Below are 23,174 nucleotides of genomic sequence, written 5' to 3'. Positions count from 1 at the left end.
GTCTCCTACCTGAGGTGCTTAAGCACAGATTGTCTCCTCTTATGAAACTGAAAATAAGCTTAATGTAAGACTCAGATCGAATAAATCTGATTGATTAAAATTGGATAAGTAGATTTGCTCATTTTAATTTCAGCAAATTGTAAGAGCTTTAGAAACAACAAAGGAAAAGAAAAAAGTTATAGAAACATAAGAAAGTGTATATTTATATACAGTAAAATATGATACAAGTGTTTTTAATTTCTGAATGAATTAATTTGCATACCAAAAACTGTGCTCAGAAGCTGCAACTGATGATTTCGAACGTCAACGCACCGAATCCAAGGCTGGGTAGTCTTCAGTCCATCTCAGGCCTCTCCAATCCACTGGCAGATACCACCTTGACCCTTTTTCTCACTCTTTCAGGTTTCTGCTTTCTCCCTTAGTGGCGTTTTTCCTATATTTCTCATCCTCCTTCTTTCCCCTTTATTTGTTTTTCCCTCTCTTGCTCTCTGAAAATGTCTGATCAAGAAAAATAAGAGTTGGTCCCTAAAAATGAGTGCTGGTGGTCCCACCTGCCACAACCAGCTAAAATGAGGCACTGTGTAATACTTATTGCCCTAGTTGTGAATGGGAGAAGCCAACTGAAATCACAGGAGAGGAAGCCTTGAGTGGGTCATGATGCCTATCAATGTTAATCTGCATATATAGTTTATGCTAGGCCGCATTGTTTTATATAGTAGGTAGAAACAAGTGTATTTGACCAGAAGCAGGATACAAAGGGTTACATCCATGCAGTGCTTAGGCCTCTTCACCATTAGATTTATTATTTTGTCAAATTGTTATAAATGTTGTGATCCTTGTGATTTGCAAATGCCACCAGAACCCCTTGATAGCAACATAGGACCGTATTACATGTTACTCATTATGTATTTTTATGTGACATGATTTTTTAAATTAATTTAGTGCTGTTAAGACAGATTTAGCGCATTTGAGCATCATACCTTATACATTCATTTGTGTCTGATATTGCAGATTTGTCTGTCAAGGCTATAAGAATATGTGTTTTTCGTGGGGGGAATGCTTCATATTTAAAATGTGTTTATGCAACAATGGATAATATGATCAATCAAATTTATAAGCAAAATGCATTGTAAGGAAATTAAAAACAAACTTTCTATAACGTTTGACAAGACATAAAAAGAAGGCACATAAAGTGAAATGTGGGAAAGCTAACTCCTTGGTGGCAAGGTTATTCATTTACAATGTTTATTCTCACACGCCGGGGAGGTTTCATTAGTAGATGCTCACATCAAGGATGGGTTTGCAAGCGTGACCTTCTCAGGTGTGCTGGTTAATGTTTTAAAAGCAGCACTATCATCCTGAAAGCGTTTTTGTACCACCACTGAAAGAAAGACAAAATGGTATAATTACCTTTTTAAGAGAAGCTAAATAGCTTGCAAAATAAATCTTCACTGTGAATTACTAGAAATAATTCACATGTAGACCTCGCTTCGGTGAAATACAACTTTGAAAATATTCATAAGGTGCACCGGGAAGCACAGAATTAAAGCAGGCTTTCATGCCTCCCCACCTCCCCCCAGGATTGAGATGCTGCTGGTGGCCAATTGCAGTATTCAAGTAACTGCATAGACGTGCAGGAATGGGTGGGTGGCTGCCGGCATTTAGTCTGCCATAACTACAACGTTCTAGGCCATTTTCAACCTAGACGTTCTTTAATTCTGCAGAATAAGTGAATTCTTATAATACTTAAGTAAAAACGGGCTGTAACACCTCCAGGTGTACCCTGCAGCTGTGTGCACTTTCGTGCCCCACTGGGATGCAAGCTGTTGGCTTTCATCATTCCCTCCATAGGCGGAATACAAACTCGCTTTCTAAAAGCACAGTACCAATTTAGCATTTTACACTTATTTAATTACATCAGATTTGTGTGGTACCTTTTTTAAGTTTCATGCACTGAGGTACTTTGAGTGGTCAGCAGGTGACGGCACGCAAACAATCAATAATTAGCAACCGAGTTTACAGAGCAGCCGCACTGTCACTGAGGCCTCCTTTAGAGGTGTGTGACAAGGAATACTTTGGGCCTCATTCAGATCAGGACGATAAAGGTGGTTTTGGCACAATCTAGTGTTTACTGCACAGGTATGGAAGTTTCCATAAATATTGCCACTCAAAATATAGCTAAACCTGCATGATTACCATGTTAACACCCATTATGACCTACTTAACTTGTTCTGGTGCGAAAATACCATACACGGGATAACCCGAACCCAACAGAATTGGAAAGTCTCTGTGGAATATTATTCAAATGTTTACCATGGAAGGTGGACTGAGCCCCTTTAACTGCTGGAGCACGTTCTTAATCCGGCGGAAAATCTACCAGTGGGATTTCCTCCACTATGTCATTATTATAATGGTGCAAATTCCATCAGTGGATTCTCCTCCAATTTTCCACCTCTGCCCAAATCAGACCTTTTGTTGAGAACAGTTGATTTATGTGTAGATCACAGTGTGACGACCTCAAATGTTTGTGAGGTGCAATGTACCCTTATAATTTGCCTTTTCTTGGCTCTTCAACTGTAATAACTTAGTACAGTTCAGTTGCGATGCCACAATGCCTGCTGTCAGCAGACAGTATGAAAAGAAGGTCACACAGCAGAATTACAATTGCTGTACAAACAGTGAATGTGAGAAGTATTTTTTCAGTTCTTCCAAACTATTTTCTTGAAATGAACAGTAATTAGCAGACTTATGCCGTGTGTGTTCAGCTACATTTATGGATGGCTTCTTGTTAAGGCAAGTGTAGCCTCTACTACACTTAGTTAACATATGGCACACATTAATAATAAACACACAGTGAGTATATAAATTGCTTGCAAAGGGATGAGGTCCTAAATTATGCTGCCCCAAAAGAGAAATCCATGTCTCAGGGAAGTTCAGGAACTTCACATTTCCCATGAAGTGCGAAGTTCTCTGACTTCACCTCACTCATTTGAAATAGGGGGTCATTTAGAGTGTGGCAAAACATTGGTACTGCTCCCACACCATCAAAGTCATGGCTCCCAGCCCATTAAGACGTAGGATAACAGCCTCAGTTGACTTCATAATCAGACACTTCTTACATGACGCCCTGAAAGCTACAAGCCTGTCTGGCCACAGTGACGGTTCATGTTACTAGAATTCCCTGACTGGACGTGCCATGCCATAAATAAACGGCTCTCATATGCAAGGAGAAAATTCCCTTCCTGTAAAGGACACTTTTCTCATTTCTGAGCGACAAACCACAATTTAGTGGGTTGGTTTCTGGAATTTAAAAAGTCTGTACCATAGATTGGTTGTGTTTTATTAAAAATGTTCAGGTGTCTACTACAGACGTATTGTAGTAAATATGTTTAATGGCTCATTTATGCCTTAAGTGTAGTGTTTGTCCACTGATGTAAACACAAATACAATTTGCAAATAAAATATACACATTGGAATGATGCACAAGTGTCTGCATCTATTTTGGTCCTATGTGAAATGGATATGCGTGCTTCTGATTTCCAAACCATCTTTTGTGTCGAGAAGATGGCTCAGTGAGTTGAACAGTCATTTCTGATATCGCCTGCGATCTGATGGTCATGAGTTTGAATCTTGACTAGGCCATATCAGCCATCCATACTGCATAGTAAGTCTATTTGAATACTGTTAAATTGAGTGTTTTCAACATTTGTAATGTACAGTGCCTAGAAATGTGATATTAACGACTTGAATTAAAAGCAAGTTTTTATTAACAGTTATTTTCCATACAAGACATATGGAAAAGGTTTTTCACAAACTAGACAATTAAGTAAAGGCTCATCAAATTAATGGTAGACTTTAATGACGAGGTGAGACGTAAGCCACTGTTTTTTCCCGTTGGAGCAAACAAACAGAGAAAACATTACATTATTTTGGGGAACTAGATACTCTAGGGTGTACTGAGGTTCAGTATCAATAACATATACTTAGTATATACACCTGCTGTTAGCATTATGTTTAAGACAATTGTGTTTCTACAATATAACCTGCTAAATCTTGATTTGTTTTTTAATTATGGACTAGGATGACCCTTTTTCTGCACTGGACATCCACCTCAGTGATCACCTTATGCAAGAGGGTATCCTGAAAATGTTAAGAGAGGAGAAGAGGACCACTGTCTTAGTGACACACAAGCTGCAGTACCTGCCACATGCAGATTGGGTAAGAGAGATGTGATGTTTTGTGCTGTCAATGAAAGCATAGGGCTAGTCTATAGCACTGGTACTGCCCTGACTGATTATTTAAGATCCTGTTGTTAGCGGGTGTTGCCAAGTATTGGAGCCTTCAGGGGAATCCATACACTTTATCAAGATAGTAAACATTAAATAAATATGTGCAGGAGGTGAAAGTGGGAGACAAGTGCAGTTCACATGAATGAGAGATCAACCCGATTCGAGATTAAATAGGTACCCTCCCAAGAGCTTCATCAGGCTTGCGCAAGCACAGTGTCCACCGTGTGAAGCTCTATCCCAAGCCACATAGGAACTGAACCTTCAGTTTTTCCTTCAGAAAACTACCAAATGCTCACCTTTTTAAATATATTTTTGAACTGAGGTAAAGCTGTTTAACATGTTAACAATTTCTCGGCTATACCTCATAACTTTCTTGCTCACAATTGTTTATTACTGATTAATGTACTCTATAAAGGGCCATAAGACCGTCTGTGAAAAGAAGGGATAGAAAAGTCTTAAATAAAAATAAAATAAAAATGAAAAAATCCATTCAATCCTTTTCAGATTTGTCGATTAAATGATAATCAATAGACAGATTGTTCTGTGGGTGGGTGGTTGGGTGGATGGATGGAACTATTGCTTCCCGACCCATCTCCCTCCTCCTTTTCCCCACCAAAGTACTGCAGAGTACTCCCTTTCCCCACCTAAGTACCAGAGAAGGCTATCAACAAACATCTCACGAATACCTGGAACTCAACCAAGTCCTCGACTTATCTCATTCTGGATTCTGTGCAACCTACATCACGGAGACCACGCTTATCACCACCACAGACAACATAAGAGCTCTCCTTGACTGCAGAGAAGCCACAGCCCTGATACTCCTCAACCTCTCAGCGTCGTTTGACACCATCTCCCACCACACCCTCATCGACAGACGCCACGCCATCGTCATACAGCAGAACACCCTCAATGGATCACCTCCTTTCTATCTGGACGAATGCAGAGCATCACCCTGCCTCCCTTCTCCTCTGCACTTAACCTGCGGCATACGCCAGGGATCCTCCGTTGGCCCTACCCTGTTCAACATCTACATGACCCCATTCGCGGACATCTTCAGATCCCATGGCCTCAAGATAAACTCCTACGCTGACGACACCCAACTAAGCCTCTTCTTCACCGAAGACTCAACCAACGTCAAAATCAACTTCTGTAGGGCCATGATAGATGTAACCAAATGGATGAGAGACAGGTGCCTCAAGCTTAACTCTGACAAAACAGAGGTACTGATCTTTGGTGGCAACTCTTCCACCTGGGACCACAGCTGGTGATCAGCGATACTCAGACCCACACCCCCATCAACAACCTAGGTGCACAACCTCAGCATAATCCTTGACAGCTAATTGACAACAAAACACCAAATCAACACAGTTGCCTCTGCATGCTTCTACACCCTCCGCAAGATCATCAGATGGATCCCCATCGACTCCAGAAAAGTCATCACACACTCCCTTGTCTCCAGCTCCCTTAACTACTGCAACCCTCTCTTCACCAGACTCCCTCCCCAACTCCTCAGAAGACTCCAGACCATTCAGAACACCGTGGCCAGGCTCATCCTGGACCTACCAAAACAGACTCACACCCCCTTCCCCCCCACCTTCGACACCTCCACTGGCTTCTCATCTTGAAGAGATGCCAGTTCAAGACCTTCATGTGCACCTACAAAGTCCTACATGATCAAGAACCATCTTATTGCAACCACAACATAAACTTCCACCTGCCGGAAGACACCTGTGTTCTGCCATACTGGCCCTCGCTCACACTCCCTGCATCCATCACAGCCGAACCGGAGGCCGACCGTTCTCCTACACTGCCGCTAAGGCCTGGAACTCCCTACCACGACACCTCCGAACACCACCACCCCTGACACAGTTCCATATAAAGCTCAGGACCTGATTTTGAGACAGAGACAAGGCACAAAAGAGCCCAGAGACCCTCAGGTGTGACGGCACACTCTACAAATGGACTGATTGATTGATAGGTACTTTACTTTCCATTGGAGCTGGTCTAACTAAGCAACCACTGTTTGAAGGAGTTAACTAATATAGACGATAATCATTAAACAGAAAGTCTTCATATTATTAGTTAATTGATCACCCTTTGTCACTTCTCAGAGCTAAAGGCAGGACATTTCTTAATTTGGAAACTAGAACAATCTTCCGCACACTCTTCTCATCTCCATCTGGAATGGTGGGGTGCTTAAAAGTTTGAGGGTCTTAAAACAATATTTCTGTTTTATGTGCTGGTTAATCCCAACTCCAAGATCTGCAGTGGTGGTGCCACATGGCTCCTTTGTGTTAAATATAGAACCTTATAGTTTTTTTAATTTGAATGTAAACTGGATCAGTTAACATAAACTTCTCTTTTATGAATGATCAGTGTCCAATTTACTCTTGAAGTTTCTGCCTTTAGAATTTGGGATAAGTGCAGTTTGTTTGGTTATTACACTGACTATTAGATTAATCAATTCTAGTTTTAAGAACTGAACCCTCAAAGTTACCTCCAGCATAGTCCAGGATGTGATGAATAATAGATTTCAGTGTTTGACGTGGAAATACACCCACTTCTGACAACTGATGTTTGAGCTTGAAGTATAACTCAGTGTCAAATAATGCACCTACATTTCTGAAAAGGACAGTGGTGATTTAAAGATCACAAAGGAAAGTAAAGAGTACTTATCATGATGTTTTCTAATTCTATTAGGTGCTGACAGATTATTACAGTGTTAGTGTGATTTACATACCACTAGCTATGCACCTACCATGGTCATATGGTATCAGTTTACTCAAACAAATATGGAGTAAAATTAGAACCGTGAGACAGTTGAAGTTCCTACCATTTGGTCACTCAATTAGGAAAAGAGAACAATAGATACTCATGGTGATATCACCTTCAAAGTGTGCTGCTAGTTGAATGGTAAACAAGAAACAGACAATGATAGGCCCACTAGTCAGCAATGACCATAATCATATTCTCCCCTCTGAAGATTCTAAGTTGAGGCATAGCTATAAACCTTCTATTAAGGCATTAGAGCTATCAATGATTGCACTCAAGTATAGGAGTCTGAGTCACCTCAGTAGTGTTGATGTTTGGCATTTCTAAATATAGAGTAGTACCTGGAGGTTGTCACCATAGTACTCCCCAAGGACAAAGCTGAGAAGGACTGCCTTGGATGTGCATTTGGGGATTTCCTTCATAGGGATTGTGCTATTTAGAACCTATATCCCAGCCTCAATGCACTAAGAGTATGCCACACCCTCCTGACAAGTAGTAACAGTACTAATCTTATCCACCCATATATAATGATGTGGCCCCTCAGCATTTTGACTTGGTGTCTGAAATCTAACACTATGGGGGTCATTCCGACCCCGGCGGGCGGCAGGCGCCGCCCGCCGGGCGGAGACCGCCAAAAGACCGCACCGCGGTCAAATGACCGCGGCGGTCATTCTGACTTTCCCGCTGGGCCGGCGGGCGACCGCCAAAAGGCCGCCCGCCGGCCCAGCGGGAAAGACCCAGCAACGATGAAGCCCGCTCCGAATGGAGCCGGCGGAGTTGCTGGGGTGCGACGGGTGCAGTGGCACCCGTCGCGATTTTCAGTGTCTGCAAAGCAGACACTGAAAATCATTATGGGGCCCTGTTAGGGGGCCCGTCACTGCCCATGCCAGTGGCATGGGCAGTGCAGGGGCCCCCAGGGGCCCCACGACACCCATTCCCGCCATCCTGTTCCTGGCGGTAGAAACCGCCAGGAACGGGATGGCGGGAAGGGGGTCGGAATCCTCATGGCGGCGCTGCAAGCAGCGCCGCCATGGCAGATTCCCTGGGCCAGGGGAAAACCGGCGGGAAACCGCCGGTTACCCTTTTCTGACCGCGGCTTTACCGCCACGGTCAGAATGGCCCAGGAAGCACCGCCAGCCTGTTGGCGGTGCTTCCGCGGTCGTTGGCCCTAGCGGTCGGTGACCGCCAGGGTCAGAATGACCCCCTATGTTACTACTTGCACAACATTGCAGTCTTTCTATGCAGGTCCTGTGGTGCTGTCTAGCTCTGAACACCTCTTCTTCTGTCATCTAGTCCCACCACCACTAACAGTCTTAGTTACAGCACTGAAGTCTCTGTAAACAATCATCAAAAGTCCAGCTATTGCCTTATGAGAGATATTTCTGCATTCAGTCACATAGGGTACCTAATACAGCTGAAGACCTCTTGAATAGCCTTCCAGATACTCTTCACTTGAGCTGAGCTCTGTCAATTTGACTCATTATCTGCTTCCAAGACTGTCAATGGAAAGGAGTTAAAATATGTCATCTACCACCATTACATGACATAGACATCAACATAGCTAACCATGTAAAACCTTGAAATGTGGACAGCAACCAAAGCAGATTGGCGTGCTGTTGTGCCCTTTCAGCCAAAGCCTGCTCTCATATTAACCTTGTTGCATCCTTATGCCCCTTTTTAGTCCACCCAGATTTTTCACTTTTAATCACACAGTTTTCAGACCTTTGCTGTTGAGTGAGTCTCCCTACCTGAGTCACACACATTGTAATTTCAGGGTAATTAGACTGAGCACGTTTCCTGCCAGTGTAAGCCTTTTAAGATAAGGCTGCTATAGCACAACTAAGATAAGGGGCACTATAATAGTTACTCATGAACATGTGTGCAGAAGTCACGTTTGTGGACTGTGTGTGTGAAACTGGTAATTGAGCACTGGTAACCTGGCACAGAAGGGATCCTGCCAGAGTAGGTGCTGACCTGGAATAGGCCTCCTAATATTAGTGAGCATTCATAAATAGCTCAGTGGGATTTACTGGGAAATCTGTAGTGTCACTATCCTTTACACATTGGTGAACTCTGACTTAAAGTGAGGTTTTGCTCCATGTTGGCCTACACAGTCAAATGAGGTGTCAAACTAGGGTGATTATGCAGGTTCCAGTCAAATAAGTGTACATCTTGTCGGTGTTCTAGAATTGTCACATTTCTTTGCCTCGGCCCAAAATCAGATGTGTGGGCTTTTGTCCTTCTGCTTGGCCACGTTAATCATCCTACTACCCAGCAAAGGGAACAAAGGCCTCCTCAAACAAAGGAAGCAAATATCAATGATTGACAAGTACCTTACAAGGAAGGGGTGAAGACAAAAATCTACATCTGGTAATTAGCTGTTACACCTCCCCTGGGTTAAGATAATGCAGACCCACTGAACAATTGAGGAAGCCCAAATGTTTGGAGCCAACACAAGAGGGGTCCCCCTTTGATGTTTAAGTGGGAAGGCATCTGGCAGTGATGTCAGCTAGGGGTGAAGGTGAGGCCATAAGAGGAGCTATTCACATAGAAAACTTCTTGGTGACATATTGGATTGTCCCAGAATAATGTTTAGGGGGTTTTGGCGAGGGTCAGAGGTATGCAGTGGCATTCTAAGATTGGCCAAAGGTGCCTGTCACCTAGAACTTTCTGCCCTCACTTAAAAACTCTTGCTCAAGGGAGAGACAGAGAGCAAGCTCCAGGTCCCGGGCAGCAATGGCAGGAACACCATGGACAGCAGGAAGGAGAAGCCTCCTGATTCCTCTGATGGACTTAGGGCTTTGCCTGCAGCTGTGCCCAGAACTCTCCAGGGCCAGTGGCACTGTCTCCCTTACACCTACTGAGAGACAGTTTTGAGAAGATCTGATACAGTGAGCCAGTACAATTAGCTCCACCCCACAAAGTGCTTGCTTGAGGGCAGAGGACTATTGAAAATGATTCTGGTGGCTAGAGCTCACCACAAGGTGTAAAATGAGCCAAATATCTTCAAAATCTGCCTAACCGGCCTGAGTTATGCATCCTTGCAGATTTGCCCATAGAAACATGGCAGACAGGCTGACGAGCATTTGTTGCTTTGCTGTACTTTCAAAGTGATTCACCTGGGGAGGGCCATGTGGTATGTGGATTATGTGTTGTGTTTACTTTGAAAATTGACATTTTGCCACTTCTACTATAGGACTAAGGGTATGCCTAGACGTGGGTCTCATGGTCACTGTGCCTCTGGATTCAAGCTAGCCTGGCTGATGAACAGTAATACACTGAAACCCATCCCAGGATGCTTGTTTCTGGTCCAGGGAGGACATGGCCTTTTAGTTTGGGCTGGACTGTTCCCATAGGCATATGGCTGGGTCTAAACTGGGGAGGCATTGTGAGCAAAGGAATGATGAATTAACCCCAGATCTCTGACTGGGGTGAGTGTCTGAAAGGTTTCAGCACTCCATCCATCAGTCTTTTGTGTTGCTAAAGTTGCCCGATGACTGGGGGAGCAGGGAGGCCAGTACAAGGCCGAGCCCTCTGTCAAGGACCTAGGTGGGGAAACTGATATGCCAGCTTCTACACCGGTACGGGAGAGTATTGGCTGAGCAGCTGGGCAGAGTGGGAATGGGCTCCCTGCACATCCCCAATGATGCACATGGCTGTAGGTGTTATGGGTGGAACCAGGTCACCAATCTTCAAAAAGAAAAACACAAAACAACAATGGACAGTGCAAGGCTGCTTAATGAAATACATGGGCAAACCAGGTAATACAATATGTACAGCTCCCAGCTTGATATTACCCATAATGCCCTGAGCAGCTTAATTTGAATATGAGTTCCTTAATTGTGGTGCCCGAAGGATAGACAGGGGCACCACTAACGCAAGTTTTAGTGCACTGTGGGAACTTCAATAAGTGCAGCGACACCCCCCAACCCCAATGGATTTGGGAAATTAACCCTATGTCTCCCTCGTCATAAAATTGGGGTACTTTTCTCCATGTTTCAAGCATTGCTAGAGCTAGGGCTTGATGCTGTTCAGTGTGGGAGTACAGGGATGGATGTGTTGTGGTTTGTCCTATGGTTCCATGATGTGACCGGAAGTGGTAAAAGGTAAAGGAAAGACTTCAGCACATGGTTAATGTCATTTTTAGTACAAGTGTTCTATTAACAACTTTTGTTTAACAATGCAATGCTTATTGATCGTGGACAGCTTACTTAGTCCATATATTTTACTAGTGAATCCTTGCAGGTGACAATTCCATTTATTTTAATGTTGTGGCTCTTTGACAAAGCCAATAGGATTGCCATGTATAGTGATATGGGGACCCAGTGACAAAGCAAATATACCTGTTTTATTTCAAATGACATCCCCTGTCTTGTTGAATCTGGTATATGTGGAGGTATTCTGATTTTGAGGGTAATGGCCCACTAGGGTTCAAATATGATTTCAGAATGTCACTAAAAGCACACTCAATCATTCACCTTATGTACATATTTGTAATTTAATGCATAGTATTTAGTAGTGTGCAACAAATGTACTTTTCCTTATTTAAAAAAAGTACTGACTGTACAATCATTGTGTTGTTTTTGCATGCCAGTGGACTGAGAATATTAGCCTATACCACCGCCACACAGCTCGTGCAACAAACAACATCATTTATTACACATGTCCTTTGATGGAAGGTAACCCAGGATAGGAACTGCTTAGATAGACTGAAGTTCAGAAGAATTGTTTGGAGGATATCGCAGAACTCAAAATAGCACCCACGGTGCTCTGCATGGTTTGTGAGTGCAGTGGGAGCCACTGGAAACCAGAGTGAATGTCCATCCAAAGGCTGTAGGTCATGACTGACACCTCTGCCTGGACTGTTGGAGTCTCCTTGTCTGGGAGCAACCTTCATTGCTGATTGCCTGGAGGATTGGTTTCGAGTATCACTGTAACAACCCTACAACATGAGAAAAGGCAGACTTGTGAAGAGGTACATTGAGCATGACTGGCCTGTCTGAAAGCCCAGGAGCACCAAGGACTAAAGCCAGCAGCATAGAGGGTCACTTTTCACCCTACAGCCTGGAAATCTGTGGATTGGCAGCGGGTGGACTGTGGAGAATCAGCAGGAACCTTCAAGTGTAGAGGGGAGCATGCTGCAAGATATTGAGCTCTGAGCTGCAGTAGAGTGCCCTATAACCCCATATCTTCTTTTTTACCTCCCATCTTGAATCTCAGCAGTGCAGCAGTATATGGTAAGAGAACATCCACTGAAATACCTAGAATCAACCTTGGAGCAAAGCTGCAAGGATGTGTCAAATCTTGAGGATTAGTGGTATGGATACCCCGTTTGCACTGCTCTGATTCCTGCTATGTCTAGCTACAGTGCATTGTGCCAACCCTGATGAAGCAAAAGGGTGAACTACTGTTAGAAATTGGGTCTCTAGTTGGCAGAGGTATGCACCCTGTCCAAGTATAGACCACAATCCTAGTCAGGGTAGGCTACAACACAACTTAAATTATCCTGTGCTCACCTTCTGGTAGCTTGGCTCAGAGCAGACAGGGTTATGTTAGAAGGCAATTTGTAAAGTATTTGTGCAATAACTCATACAGCAACACCACAATAAGTACTCCACACCAGTTTAGAAAAATAAGTAATATTTATCTGAATAAAACAAGACCAAAATGACAAAGTACCAATATACACATGTCAAGATATCACTTTTTAGAGGTTTAAGTAAGTCTTAATTCATGAGAAACAATGGATGTATCTCTTTAGCACCAAATACCTGGGATAAGTAAAAAACAAAGACCATGTGGGCCTCAGGGGAGGTGAGGCACTGGAAAAGCAAAACAATGCATCGGTTCCTTACTATGCAGGGGAGGTGATGCATTGATTCTTTCCCCACAGGAAAGGCAATGCGTTGATTTCCAGACATGCAGCCTCAGTTCCTCACCACAATGTGGGATTGATGACAAATTGACTTCCAGGGATGATGGATGGAAAATCCAGACGCGTGGAGAGAAAGAGGTGCTGCGTAGATTCTGCAGGCGCTGCATTGATTTTTCAGCCGCAAAACAGGCACTGTGTTGATTCTACAGGCATTACCTCAATATTTCAGCTGCCAGGCAGGCGTTGCATCAATTTTTCCTGTGCGGTGCGTTGAGGCGTGGAGTTTCTCTTTATGGCAAAGTCTTTTATGTCCCTGAGACTTCTTAACAGGAGGCAAGCTGACTAGCCCTGGGAAATCACTTCTGGTGGGTAGGCAAAGTCTTTCCCACAGAGTCAGGGAGCAGCAGGCATCAGGGCAACAAGCAAAAGAACAGTCCTTCCTAAAAAGCAGTCCAGTTGAGTCTTTTGGGCAGTACTGCAGTCCCTGTGACAGAGTTCAGTTGTAGGTCCAGAAGTGTCAGATTGTAGGGTGCCACTACCCAGTATATATACCCAAATGTGCCTTTGAAGCGGAAGATACTTTGAAGAGTGGTTTTGGAGTGCACCAGTTTCCCTTGGAACCCTTCCCTGTCGGCAAGGAGATCTGTGGGGGTTATCAGTCCTTTGTGTGGAGTCAGGCCACTAGCCTTTGAAGTGTAAATGAGGGCCCCTCAACCCTTCTTGTCCAGGAAAACCCATCAGTATGCAGATGTATGCAGATGCTTAGTCTCCTATACGTATGGATGTCTGGGTGGTATGCACAAATGGGAGATGTCAACCAGCACAGATCAGACCTGGATTGGAGACAGGCTGTAAGGCACAGAAAGCAATATGTGCAGACAAACATTCCGACCATACCAAAGATGACAATGCCACTCTTTCAGATCAGAAATTACCACTTGAAAGTATATAAGGGTATTTTCAATGCTGGCCTATTAGAGAAGCAGTCTTCACAATAATAAAAATTACTTTGGGAGTTTTTCACTAGCAGGACACATAAATCATACAAGTACATGTCCTGCCTTTTACTTACATAGCACTCTGCCCTATGGGCCAACTAGGGCCTACCTTGGGGGTTACTTATATGTAATATAAGGGGAGTTTAAGGCTTGGCAAGTAGTTTTAAATGCCAAATCGAAGTGGCAATAAAACTGCACACACAGACCTTGCAATGGCAGGCCTGAGATATGGTTAAGGGGCTATCTATGTGGCTGGCACAATCAGTGCTGCAGGCACACTAGAAGCATTTAATTTGCAGGCCCTGGACACATATAGTGCATTTTACTGTGTACTTATAGATATGTTAAATATGCCAATTGGGTAGGAGCCAATGTTACCATGTTCAGGGGAGCATGCACAAGCACTTTAACACTGGTTAGCTGTGGTAAAGTGCCTGAGAGTCCTAAAACCAGCAAAATCAAGATCAGAAAAATGGAGGGAGGAAGGCAAAAAGTTGGGGTAAGATGTCTCTAAGGATGTCAGGTGTAACAACTACCAATATGGAAATCAACTGTGGTTGGGCGAGGGGAGAGCCCTCCTTAACTCAGAGATGCATGTGAGGTGGCGAATACAGACACTCCAGGAGGTCCTGTAGTACACATCATCGACATTTCCTGATTCACTGAAATACATCTGGAGGTGCAGGTCTGTAATTCCTGCAAGAAAAGCAAGTAACATTGCATAAAGGTGAGTGACCTCACCTGGGAAAATAAATGAGTCCCTGCTAGCTGGCGGGGACCCACATCAGGAGCCTCCACCAGAAAAAATCAACTTTTGCCATTGTTAAAATTTGCGCACTCCATGATGTTGAACACAATTGAAGCTCAATCTAGAGGTCATAGGCAAGAGCATCTTTGAAAATAGGAAAGCACAAAACACTGAAGCAAGCCCTTCTGTAATCTGAAATACTGAACTCTTTACTGATGACTGTAACACCTATTTCCGGCACATAAAAATGGAAAAGATGGAACAAGGTCATTCTTTCAAACCATCTGACAAGCTGAACACCATTCTTGCTGCTACCAGTGGCACTTAACAAGCCTTCAAGTTGGAGATTGACAACATAGCTTTGGATCTTGACCAGCTAAGGCCAGAACAACAAAATATATCCAGCAGAGTAACCTAGACCGAATCCACACTGGTTTCAATGCAACAGGATGAGCAGAATACCTATTTTTTCAAATAATCAAATGTAGCATGTGATTGGGTATAATGATGGTCTACAATAAACAGGGCCAAAGTGGGAGGAAACACACAGAGATGTAGGAACACAAAACCAACAGATTGAGGCTCAGACTAACCTGAAAGCTAACCATGTTGCAGACAACTCAATAGAGGGACAATTAATGTAACAGAATGGGTAATGCTGGGTTTTAGTCATATGGATATTCCAAGAGCTTAGAATATTGAGCGAGAAACTCAGGGAACACGCATGAAACATATTCCACCACCCGAGGTCTCACAGTCCATTGAATTGACTGTGAATGCTTATATTAGAAGTTTGTTAACTTGGTTGAGGTCGGTTTTGCATCCTGTCATTTGGGAGTTTTGGTGATAGGTCACACACTAATCCATGAAACCACTCATAAATGAGGACAAATGTTGCTACTACTAATAGAGTTTTTATCAGTAGCACAGTGCTGGCAGATGCCACAAGTAAGATGGCATGAGGATCTGGGGACACTGATGATAATGTGGGCTAGAATAGTAAGCTTTGCAAGATACATATGTATGACATGGAACTTAGGCGGGATGGAGATATAGGTTACTCATCACATGTACCAATGTGGGGAGGACATTTCTTGTCCCCAAAAAGCTCACTTATCTACAGGGGGGGACTCCAAGAGATGGGGTCAGCTGTTTCATCATTTTCAAGAGGAATACTTATATAGTTAAGACCACATTCACATAGACCAAGAATGTAGAAATGTACTAATGAATTAACACTTGGATAGAGACCGTTTGACCATATTGTGCACACATGCCCTCAACTCATCATAGGTTGAGTTATTTGACACACTACATGAACATTTAGTATCGAGACGATACATCCCAATATGAAGAGGGGAAATCGCTTTTGTTGCTGCCCATACTTATTGGCTGCATCTGTTCCTCACTTATCCAACTCATGCTCAGAAACTGATTAAAGGGTTCTCCATAAGGCTACATAACTGGAGCCTAACTGACACACAATATCCCTCCAACCTGATGAAAATCAAAGGCTCATTTTATTCCCCTGCTTGTGGTCTGCATTTTGTATTGGACATAATGCTACACTCCATATATATCAAAGCTTCTGTTAACTTCTTTGAGCACAATCTATTGCTAGCACTCCTGGTACATATCTGAGGCTAAAATGTAACCCATTCTGGAGGTTTCACAACATGATGCACCCTTGACGGGGTGTATTAGAGACTACAATAAGCAATATTTGATAGAAAATGAGAGTTCAAAAGTAAGATCACTGATAGAATCCTAGGTGTTCAATGTATAGTTTTGAGGTATGTGTATTTAAGTAACATATAAGGTGACAATCGCTCTTAACAGGGAAGTCACCTGCTTATAGGCTGATATTAGAGTACTTGAAAAAGAAAAGGTAAGAGAGACAATACATAAAAAGACTGAAAATACGTTTTGGATGGAACACCTGAGGCTCTTTCACTATAAGGAGTACAGTACCAGGAATCATTGTGAGGGGGCAAGCCAGGGAGTCATCTGTGTGCCTAACCTGAAAGGAGAAAACACATTCCCCAGTGACTGCATTCCAAATGACTGATGGCTTCATTGTCCGATCTCAGGTGGTGATAAGTCATGTAATGACAGCATATTATAAAGAGCCTTGCTTGGGTACCTTGAGAGTGAAGAATTGGAGAGATATATGTGTACTTTAAAGGTAGACAAAATGATGCAGTGCATTCAGAGATGTTGCAGGTTCCATTAACTCTAGCTGAAAAAAAGACTTGTTGGTCATGGGCCTAGCTGTAGAAAGACCCCCAGAAGTGACGGGTTACCCACATAGTATAGTGCTACCTATGGGAGCTTACTAGTTTCCCAGCTACTAGCAACGTAAAAGGCAGCTTGGGAAAATGGACACTTTCTCTTCACAATCAGAGGGACCATAGTAGTAGTCTTCCCTAAAATTCACTGGCATCCACTGGAAGTGTCTTCTTCCCATCTGTTTTCAATGTTAAATCTAGATTGCTGGAATTGCCGTATACTTTACACCCAGACCATTCAGGCCTTGTTGTCTACAGAACCTCATCTAATGTAAGATGTCCGTGATGTGGACATTACTTCCAGTTGAGACCTCTATAATCATGGAGAAGGCGTATGGCCCAGTGAGTTGGACCTACCTCTTCACTGTAATGAATTGAATGGGATTTGGTGCAGTAATAATGTCATGGACCCACTTATTATACTGAGAACCAGAGGCATGGAGTAGGACTGGGAAAGTAATGTCCGAATCCTGGTTGATACAGAGTGAGCGTCAAACATGGTGGCCCTTGTCCACTTTTTTGTTCACTCTGGCAATGTAGGCACTAGCAGCAATGATTTAAAGCAAATCCACTTATAGGGAAATTGATTTACTGGGCTACATCCATTGCAAGCGATACATTGCTGTATCTTGGGGATGTGGAAGTGGACTTTGACTCATCTATGGGTGGATTAAAAAGATTTGATGATCCGCAGAGTTTAAAAGGTCATATAATAAAGGCTTATCTCTATCCACTGAAACCGCTTGATGCTCTGGCAATGTAGGGCTACCCCAATTTTCCCTTACGTAGGAGGAGGTGACTTTTCAATATGCATGTACCACTCAGACTTTGGATTAGGGCATTTGCGAAGACCCAGGAATCATTGAATCATGACTCTTTCAGTGGAGGCTACCTTGCTGCATGGTGGGAAGGTGGACATTGTCAAAGGGATAATATTAACTTGTATTCTTTATTAATTCTCAAATTTGCTGATGCATCTACCCTGTCATTCAATTAACGGGTGGGACACAACACTAACCAAACCTGATATTGAATGGATGCAGACACAGAGCTTCTCTCTGCATGGTCCAATTACCTAGAAGTAAAGTTAGGCTAGTGACCCTAGAGTTGAATTATACATTAATCATCTGTGCACTTGTAGTGGGTAACCAGGTAGTTTGCTAACCCAGACATGGAGGAAATGTGTTATATGCTAGGCACACCAAGGGAAGAAACACTATTGGCACAATTGTTTAGGAAGCATGATACAAGACAACATTGTCCCCAGACTAATAGATACAGCTATGCATTGATGGAGTTTGCACCTTTTATCACACTAATACAAAATGGCATATATTCCTGACCTACCAATGTGATTCCTTCAATTCTTTGTGGAAGTAGCCAAGATAAATGCATTGTGGGCCAAAGGGGTTATCACAAGGTTCAGAGACTTGTTTGACAGAGGCTCCCTTCACACATTTATGAGCCTGCAGCAGGTGCACACTATCATAACAGGACAATGTCAATATATGGTTACTCATGAGAGTTATGAGAAACATCTGGGACAGTGCACCAGGGAACCACAAACATATGAATGATTAAGTATGCTTCTTAATCTAGGAGACTTCAAGAGAGTGCTTCCCTTATTATACCAAACTTTGCTGAAGTCACAGTAAAATCATTACGTGAAAATAGGATGAAAACCATAGAGAAGACATTTTCGAGACTAAGTGATACTCAGCAGTAGGGTATTAGCAGAGTGTCAGTGAGCCCTAGGTCTGCACCACGCATAGATAAAGCCACGATGCTTGCACAAAATAATTCTGACCGTTTCAGGCACCTGCTTAAGATGTCACAAAGACATTACCAACTAAGGTACACTACTAATGAACAAGATAGCTATATTTAACCATCTGCCTTCTCTGCTGTAGTGGAGGTGTATCGGTAGGGTGACCAGATTTTCACAACCAAAAAGCGGGATGGGCACAAACATAGGAACAAACATAGAAATAAGACTAAATGTTGAAGCCTCATTCAGCAATATACATATACATATATATATATATATATATATATATATATATATATATATATATATATATATATATACATATATATATATATATATATATATATATATATATATACAGTATATATACACCGCTCAATGGCGTGTCGTTTATGTATATATATATGATAAACACCCCTCCCATTGCTGTCAGAAGCTCCAGGGTCTGACTGTACCCTGGCTAATGGGAGACCTTATCCCCCCTCATTAAATCCTGCTGTGCTGCTTGAATGATGCGAGCAGCACAACAGATGACTCTTCAAATGTTAAGTTGTGTCTCTGGTGCAATAAAAGGGTCGGAAGAAGCGTGAGCCTGCACAACTCTGTGATTAATTTGTACGTTCATCCGACCCTCTCTCACAAACTGGGACATGACTTTGTTTTGACAAAAAAATGTCGGGACACCGTGACAACGATACTGTCCGGCAAAACCAGTACTTCTGGTCACCCTGTTTATCAGCCTGCCTCTATTTCTAGCCATGCAAAATCTAGTATTCCTACAGTGCCACACGTGTACACCTGTGGAATTGAGAACTTCTGAAATATGTATAGCGGCAGACAATGCAACCACTACACATCTGTGGAAAACCAGAAGAGGAATCTCGTTGGTGTCCGTCTCAGACACAATACTTTTGAATCTCACTAAGGAAAATTATAAAACTGCGCCCTTGAAGTGTGGATGTAGCAGGACTGTCTAGAAGAGACAAGATACTACACCAAAACAGGGGTCCCCGATTGAATTAGGTTATTTTCCTAAAAATGCTGTTATAATCCATTTTTTTTTTAACTGTGTGATAATTAATAACTATAATACTGGAACAGCGTATGCGACGATGACATTCCTAAATTTGTACCTAAACTGTACCCGGTGCTGTGAATTTATTACTGGTGCACTATCATTTATACTAATAAAGGGAAGTGCATTGACCTACACCACTGGGCATAATTTATTCATAGTTCGAGTGCATACCATAAAAAAAATCCTTATCTCAATAACCGGAAAAAAACAGGTATATGCTGATGCTGTATATTACATTGATGAACATCAATGATTAAAAAAACATGAAAAGTCCTAGAAGATTTAATGTCAGCTATTGTAAAGGGCACTTTGGCTGTGAAAACCATCATATTTTCTTCTCTGAGTGTTCTTGCCATAACACAACATGAGTATGTCTGTTAAATGTATGTATGCATATTTCTGCAATGTATTTATAGAGCGTGAACATGGGTACATGAAGAACAGCACAGGATTGGCAAGGTTTTTTCATAGCAAGCAGACAGATCCATCAGTAACAGCACGAATTGTAACTGGGGTAATGTGAATGTTGGTGTTTGGACAAAATATTGTGTTAAAAATATCGAGTTGCTGAAATAACAAATTTTAAATATCGTGACACAGAAATGTAATGATCAAAAATGTAGTTAAAAAATATTGATGTTTTAGAGTAAGAAATGTCCTTTTTAGGTTTCCTTATGTGTTTAATATTTTAATTGTCTATGTTGTATATTGTTTGCATAATTGTTAGTGTTTTTAGATATAGTTTGTAATTCTAAGTCATTTATATTTTTAATTTCATTGTAAAATAGTAATTTATAGTGTTGTAGTGGGTCGTGAGGTTTGTAGGGGTACATGATGGGAAGTTAATTAAGTATAATTATTTTATATATTCTTTAATATTAATGATTTATTTGATTATTAAGTATGTAAATTGTGCAAATAATATTTCTTAAATTATATTTTAGAAGCGGGTTGTTGAGTTTGTAGGAGAATAGTGTGGGAAGGTAGTTAAATAATGAATATTACATTATTTGTAAATTATTGAATAATTGTTCATAAATTATGTAAATTGTGTAATTATTATAATTTTTAAATTCACATTTTAGGTGCAGATTGTTGGGTTTGTAGGGTTATTGGGATATAGGCCAGGAGTAGGAATATTACATTTTACCCCTCTTGAGTTCTGCGCTTTCCCTACTGTTGCACTGACTAGAGTGGTAATAATACGTTTAACCCTTCCTGAGTCCAGTGCTTTCCCTGATGTTGCACCAACTGGAGTTGGAATAGTATATTTCACTCCTCCAGAACCCAACACTTTCCTTACTGGCGTACAGATTGGAATGGGAATAGTAATTTTTACCCCTCTTAAGTCCAACACATTCCCTACCGTAGCACTGACTGGAGTGGGAATAGTACAGTTTACCCCTCCTGAGTCCAACACATTCCCTACTGTTGTACCGACTGGAGTGTGAATAGCAAATTTCACCCCTCCAGAGTTCAACACTTTCCTTACTGTTGCACATACCGGAGTGGGAATATTAAATTATAATAATAGTGTTACATTATATAGGTGTAAATAAACATACACACATACATATGTGTGTGTGTGTTTCTTTAAATAAGTACATATTTATATATATTTTTATATTATTTAAATATATTTAATTTACATTATATTACTGTTACATGTTATTATATTAAGGGCCTCATTACGAGAATGGTGGACCAAGGACTGCCACATTCGGCTTGACGGTCGGACCGCCGCACTCCAGGCAGTCCGACCACTCAATTACAACCCTGGCGCATGACAGCGGTCAGGCTTGTAACCAGCCACAGCGGCACTGAACTCAGCACCGCCTGGCTGATTACAGCCCCTCTTCCTGTCAGCCTTTACTTGGTGGGGACCCCGCCATGAAAAGGCTGGCGGAAATCCAGTACAGAGGGCCACAGGGGGGCCCCTTTACTCCCCACTGCCCCCCTGCCCAACACCCTTGGAATGCACACTGTCTGAGGTTTTCCAAACAGTTCGCATTCTGAGGGTGCTTGAGTGCTAGGATATTGGCCTTGGCTCACTTAAAGGAGCCAAGACCAATATTCTAACACTATCCCCACCGGTCAGCCCAGCGGGAATGCGTATTACAATGTTCCCACCTTTCAGCTAGGTGGGAACATTGTAATATGCTTGGGGGGAACGCCACCGCTATGGTGGTAGAGTCCTCCCTATGCGTTTGGGGGTTCCGTGGTGGGACTGCCAAACTCATAAAGAGGGCCTAACTGTTTACTATTTTTAACAGAAATATTTTTTAAAACAATATTTTTGTACATATTTTTTGATATTAGTTTAAAAGGATATTTTTTTCGCGATATTTTAGTATTTTCTATTTTGAGTATAGGACAACAATATTTTTGTGCTCAATAGTTTTGTCACAATATTTTTGTATCACGATGTTTAGGGTTTTGATATTTTGTCAGTGAACCGTGTATGTTGTTTGAAATAAACATTCAACTAACAACCTTGGGCCTGATGTCCCTGATTTTTTTAGAAAATTACATTGAAAAACCTAGAGATGTTTAGCATAACTGCCATCTCCTTCTCAATCAATCAATCAATAGATTTGTTGAGCGCGCTACTCACCCGGTAGGGCCTCAAGGCGCTGGGTTGAAAGGGAGAGGGGTTGCTACTGCTCGAAGAGCCAGGTCTTGAGACACTTTTTGAAGGACAGGAGGTCTTGGGTCTTGCGCAGGTTGGTGGGGAGGGAGTTGCAGGTTTTCGCTGCGAGGTGGGAGAAGGACCGCCGGATGTGGTGCGCTGAATGGGAGGGACTGTTGCGAGAGCGAGGTCGGCGGAGCGCAGCTGGCGTGTTGGGATGTACTTCTGTACTTCTTCTATACTTCTTTTATGTATCTTTTGGATTTCTAGATAATAGCAATGAAAGACAGTACCATTCAGCGAGAGGGAACCCTGAAGGATATTCAGAAATCAGATCCGGAACTCTTTGATCACTGGAAAACACTAATGAATCGTCAGGACCAGGAACTGGAGAAGGTTTGTTCATCTTGTTCTCTTGCCATTTTACCAAAGGTGCCTGGACATCTGTGATTATTTTACCAGACATGCTCTTACTTGAGTTAGTAACTGACAGAATTGTTGTCAAACTTTCAGCCTTTCACAGGTCTTCCTTTTATGCGCATTGCGGTAGTCATCATTGTTGCAATGCATATGGGCTTGTGCTTTTGGTCCTCCAATGTTATGAACTCCCATGCTTAGGGCAGTGGCAGAATTTTGTCCCTTGAATCAGACAAAGTTTCCATCTTTCTTGGCTGTACCCTGTAGCACAGTGGATAGGAAGTGAAACTGATTGATGAGCAAAAAAAAATA

General features: G+C 42.3%; 1 protein-coding gene across 3 annotated transcripts in view; it reads left to right on the top strand.

Moving 5' to 3' along the window:
• The window catches only part of ABCC8 (ATP binding cassette subfamily C member 8), an 848,693-nt gene that overhangs the window by 586,169 nt on the left and 239,350 nt on the right, over positions 1 to 23,174 (top strand). For all 3 annotated transcript variants that reach the window (XM_069223742.1, XM_069223743.1, XM_069223745.1), the window contains 2 exons: positions 4,081 to 4,218; positions 22,716 to 22,841. In XM_069223742.1, the coding sequence (XP_069079843.1) occupies positions 4,081 to 4,218; positions 22,716 to 22,841 (264 nt within the window). The remainder of the gene's footprint in view (positions 1 to 4,080; positions 4,219 to 22,715; positions 22,842 to 23,174) is intronic.

Source organism: Pleurodeles waltl, chromosome 3_1 (genome assembly GCF_031143425.1).
Source record: "Pleurodeles waltl isolate 20211129_DDA chromosome 3_1, aPleWal1.hap1.20221129, whole genome shotgun sequence".
NCBI classification, from domain to species: domain Eukaryota; kingdom Metazoa; phylum Chordata; class Amphibia; order Caudata; family Salamandridae; genus Pleurodeles; species Pleurodeles waltl.
Note: the sequence above shows the minus strand (reverse complement) of the source record. Positions and strands in the feature narration are given on the sequence as shown.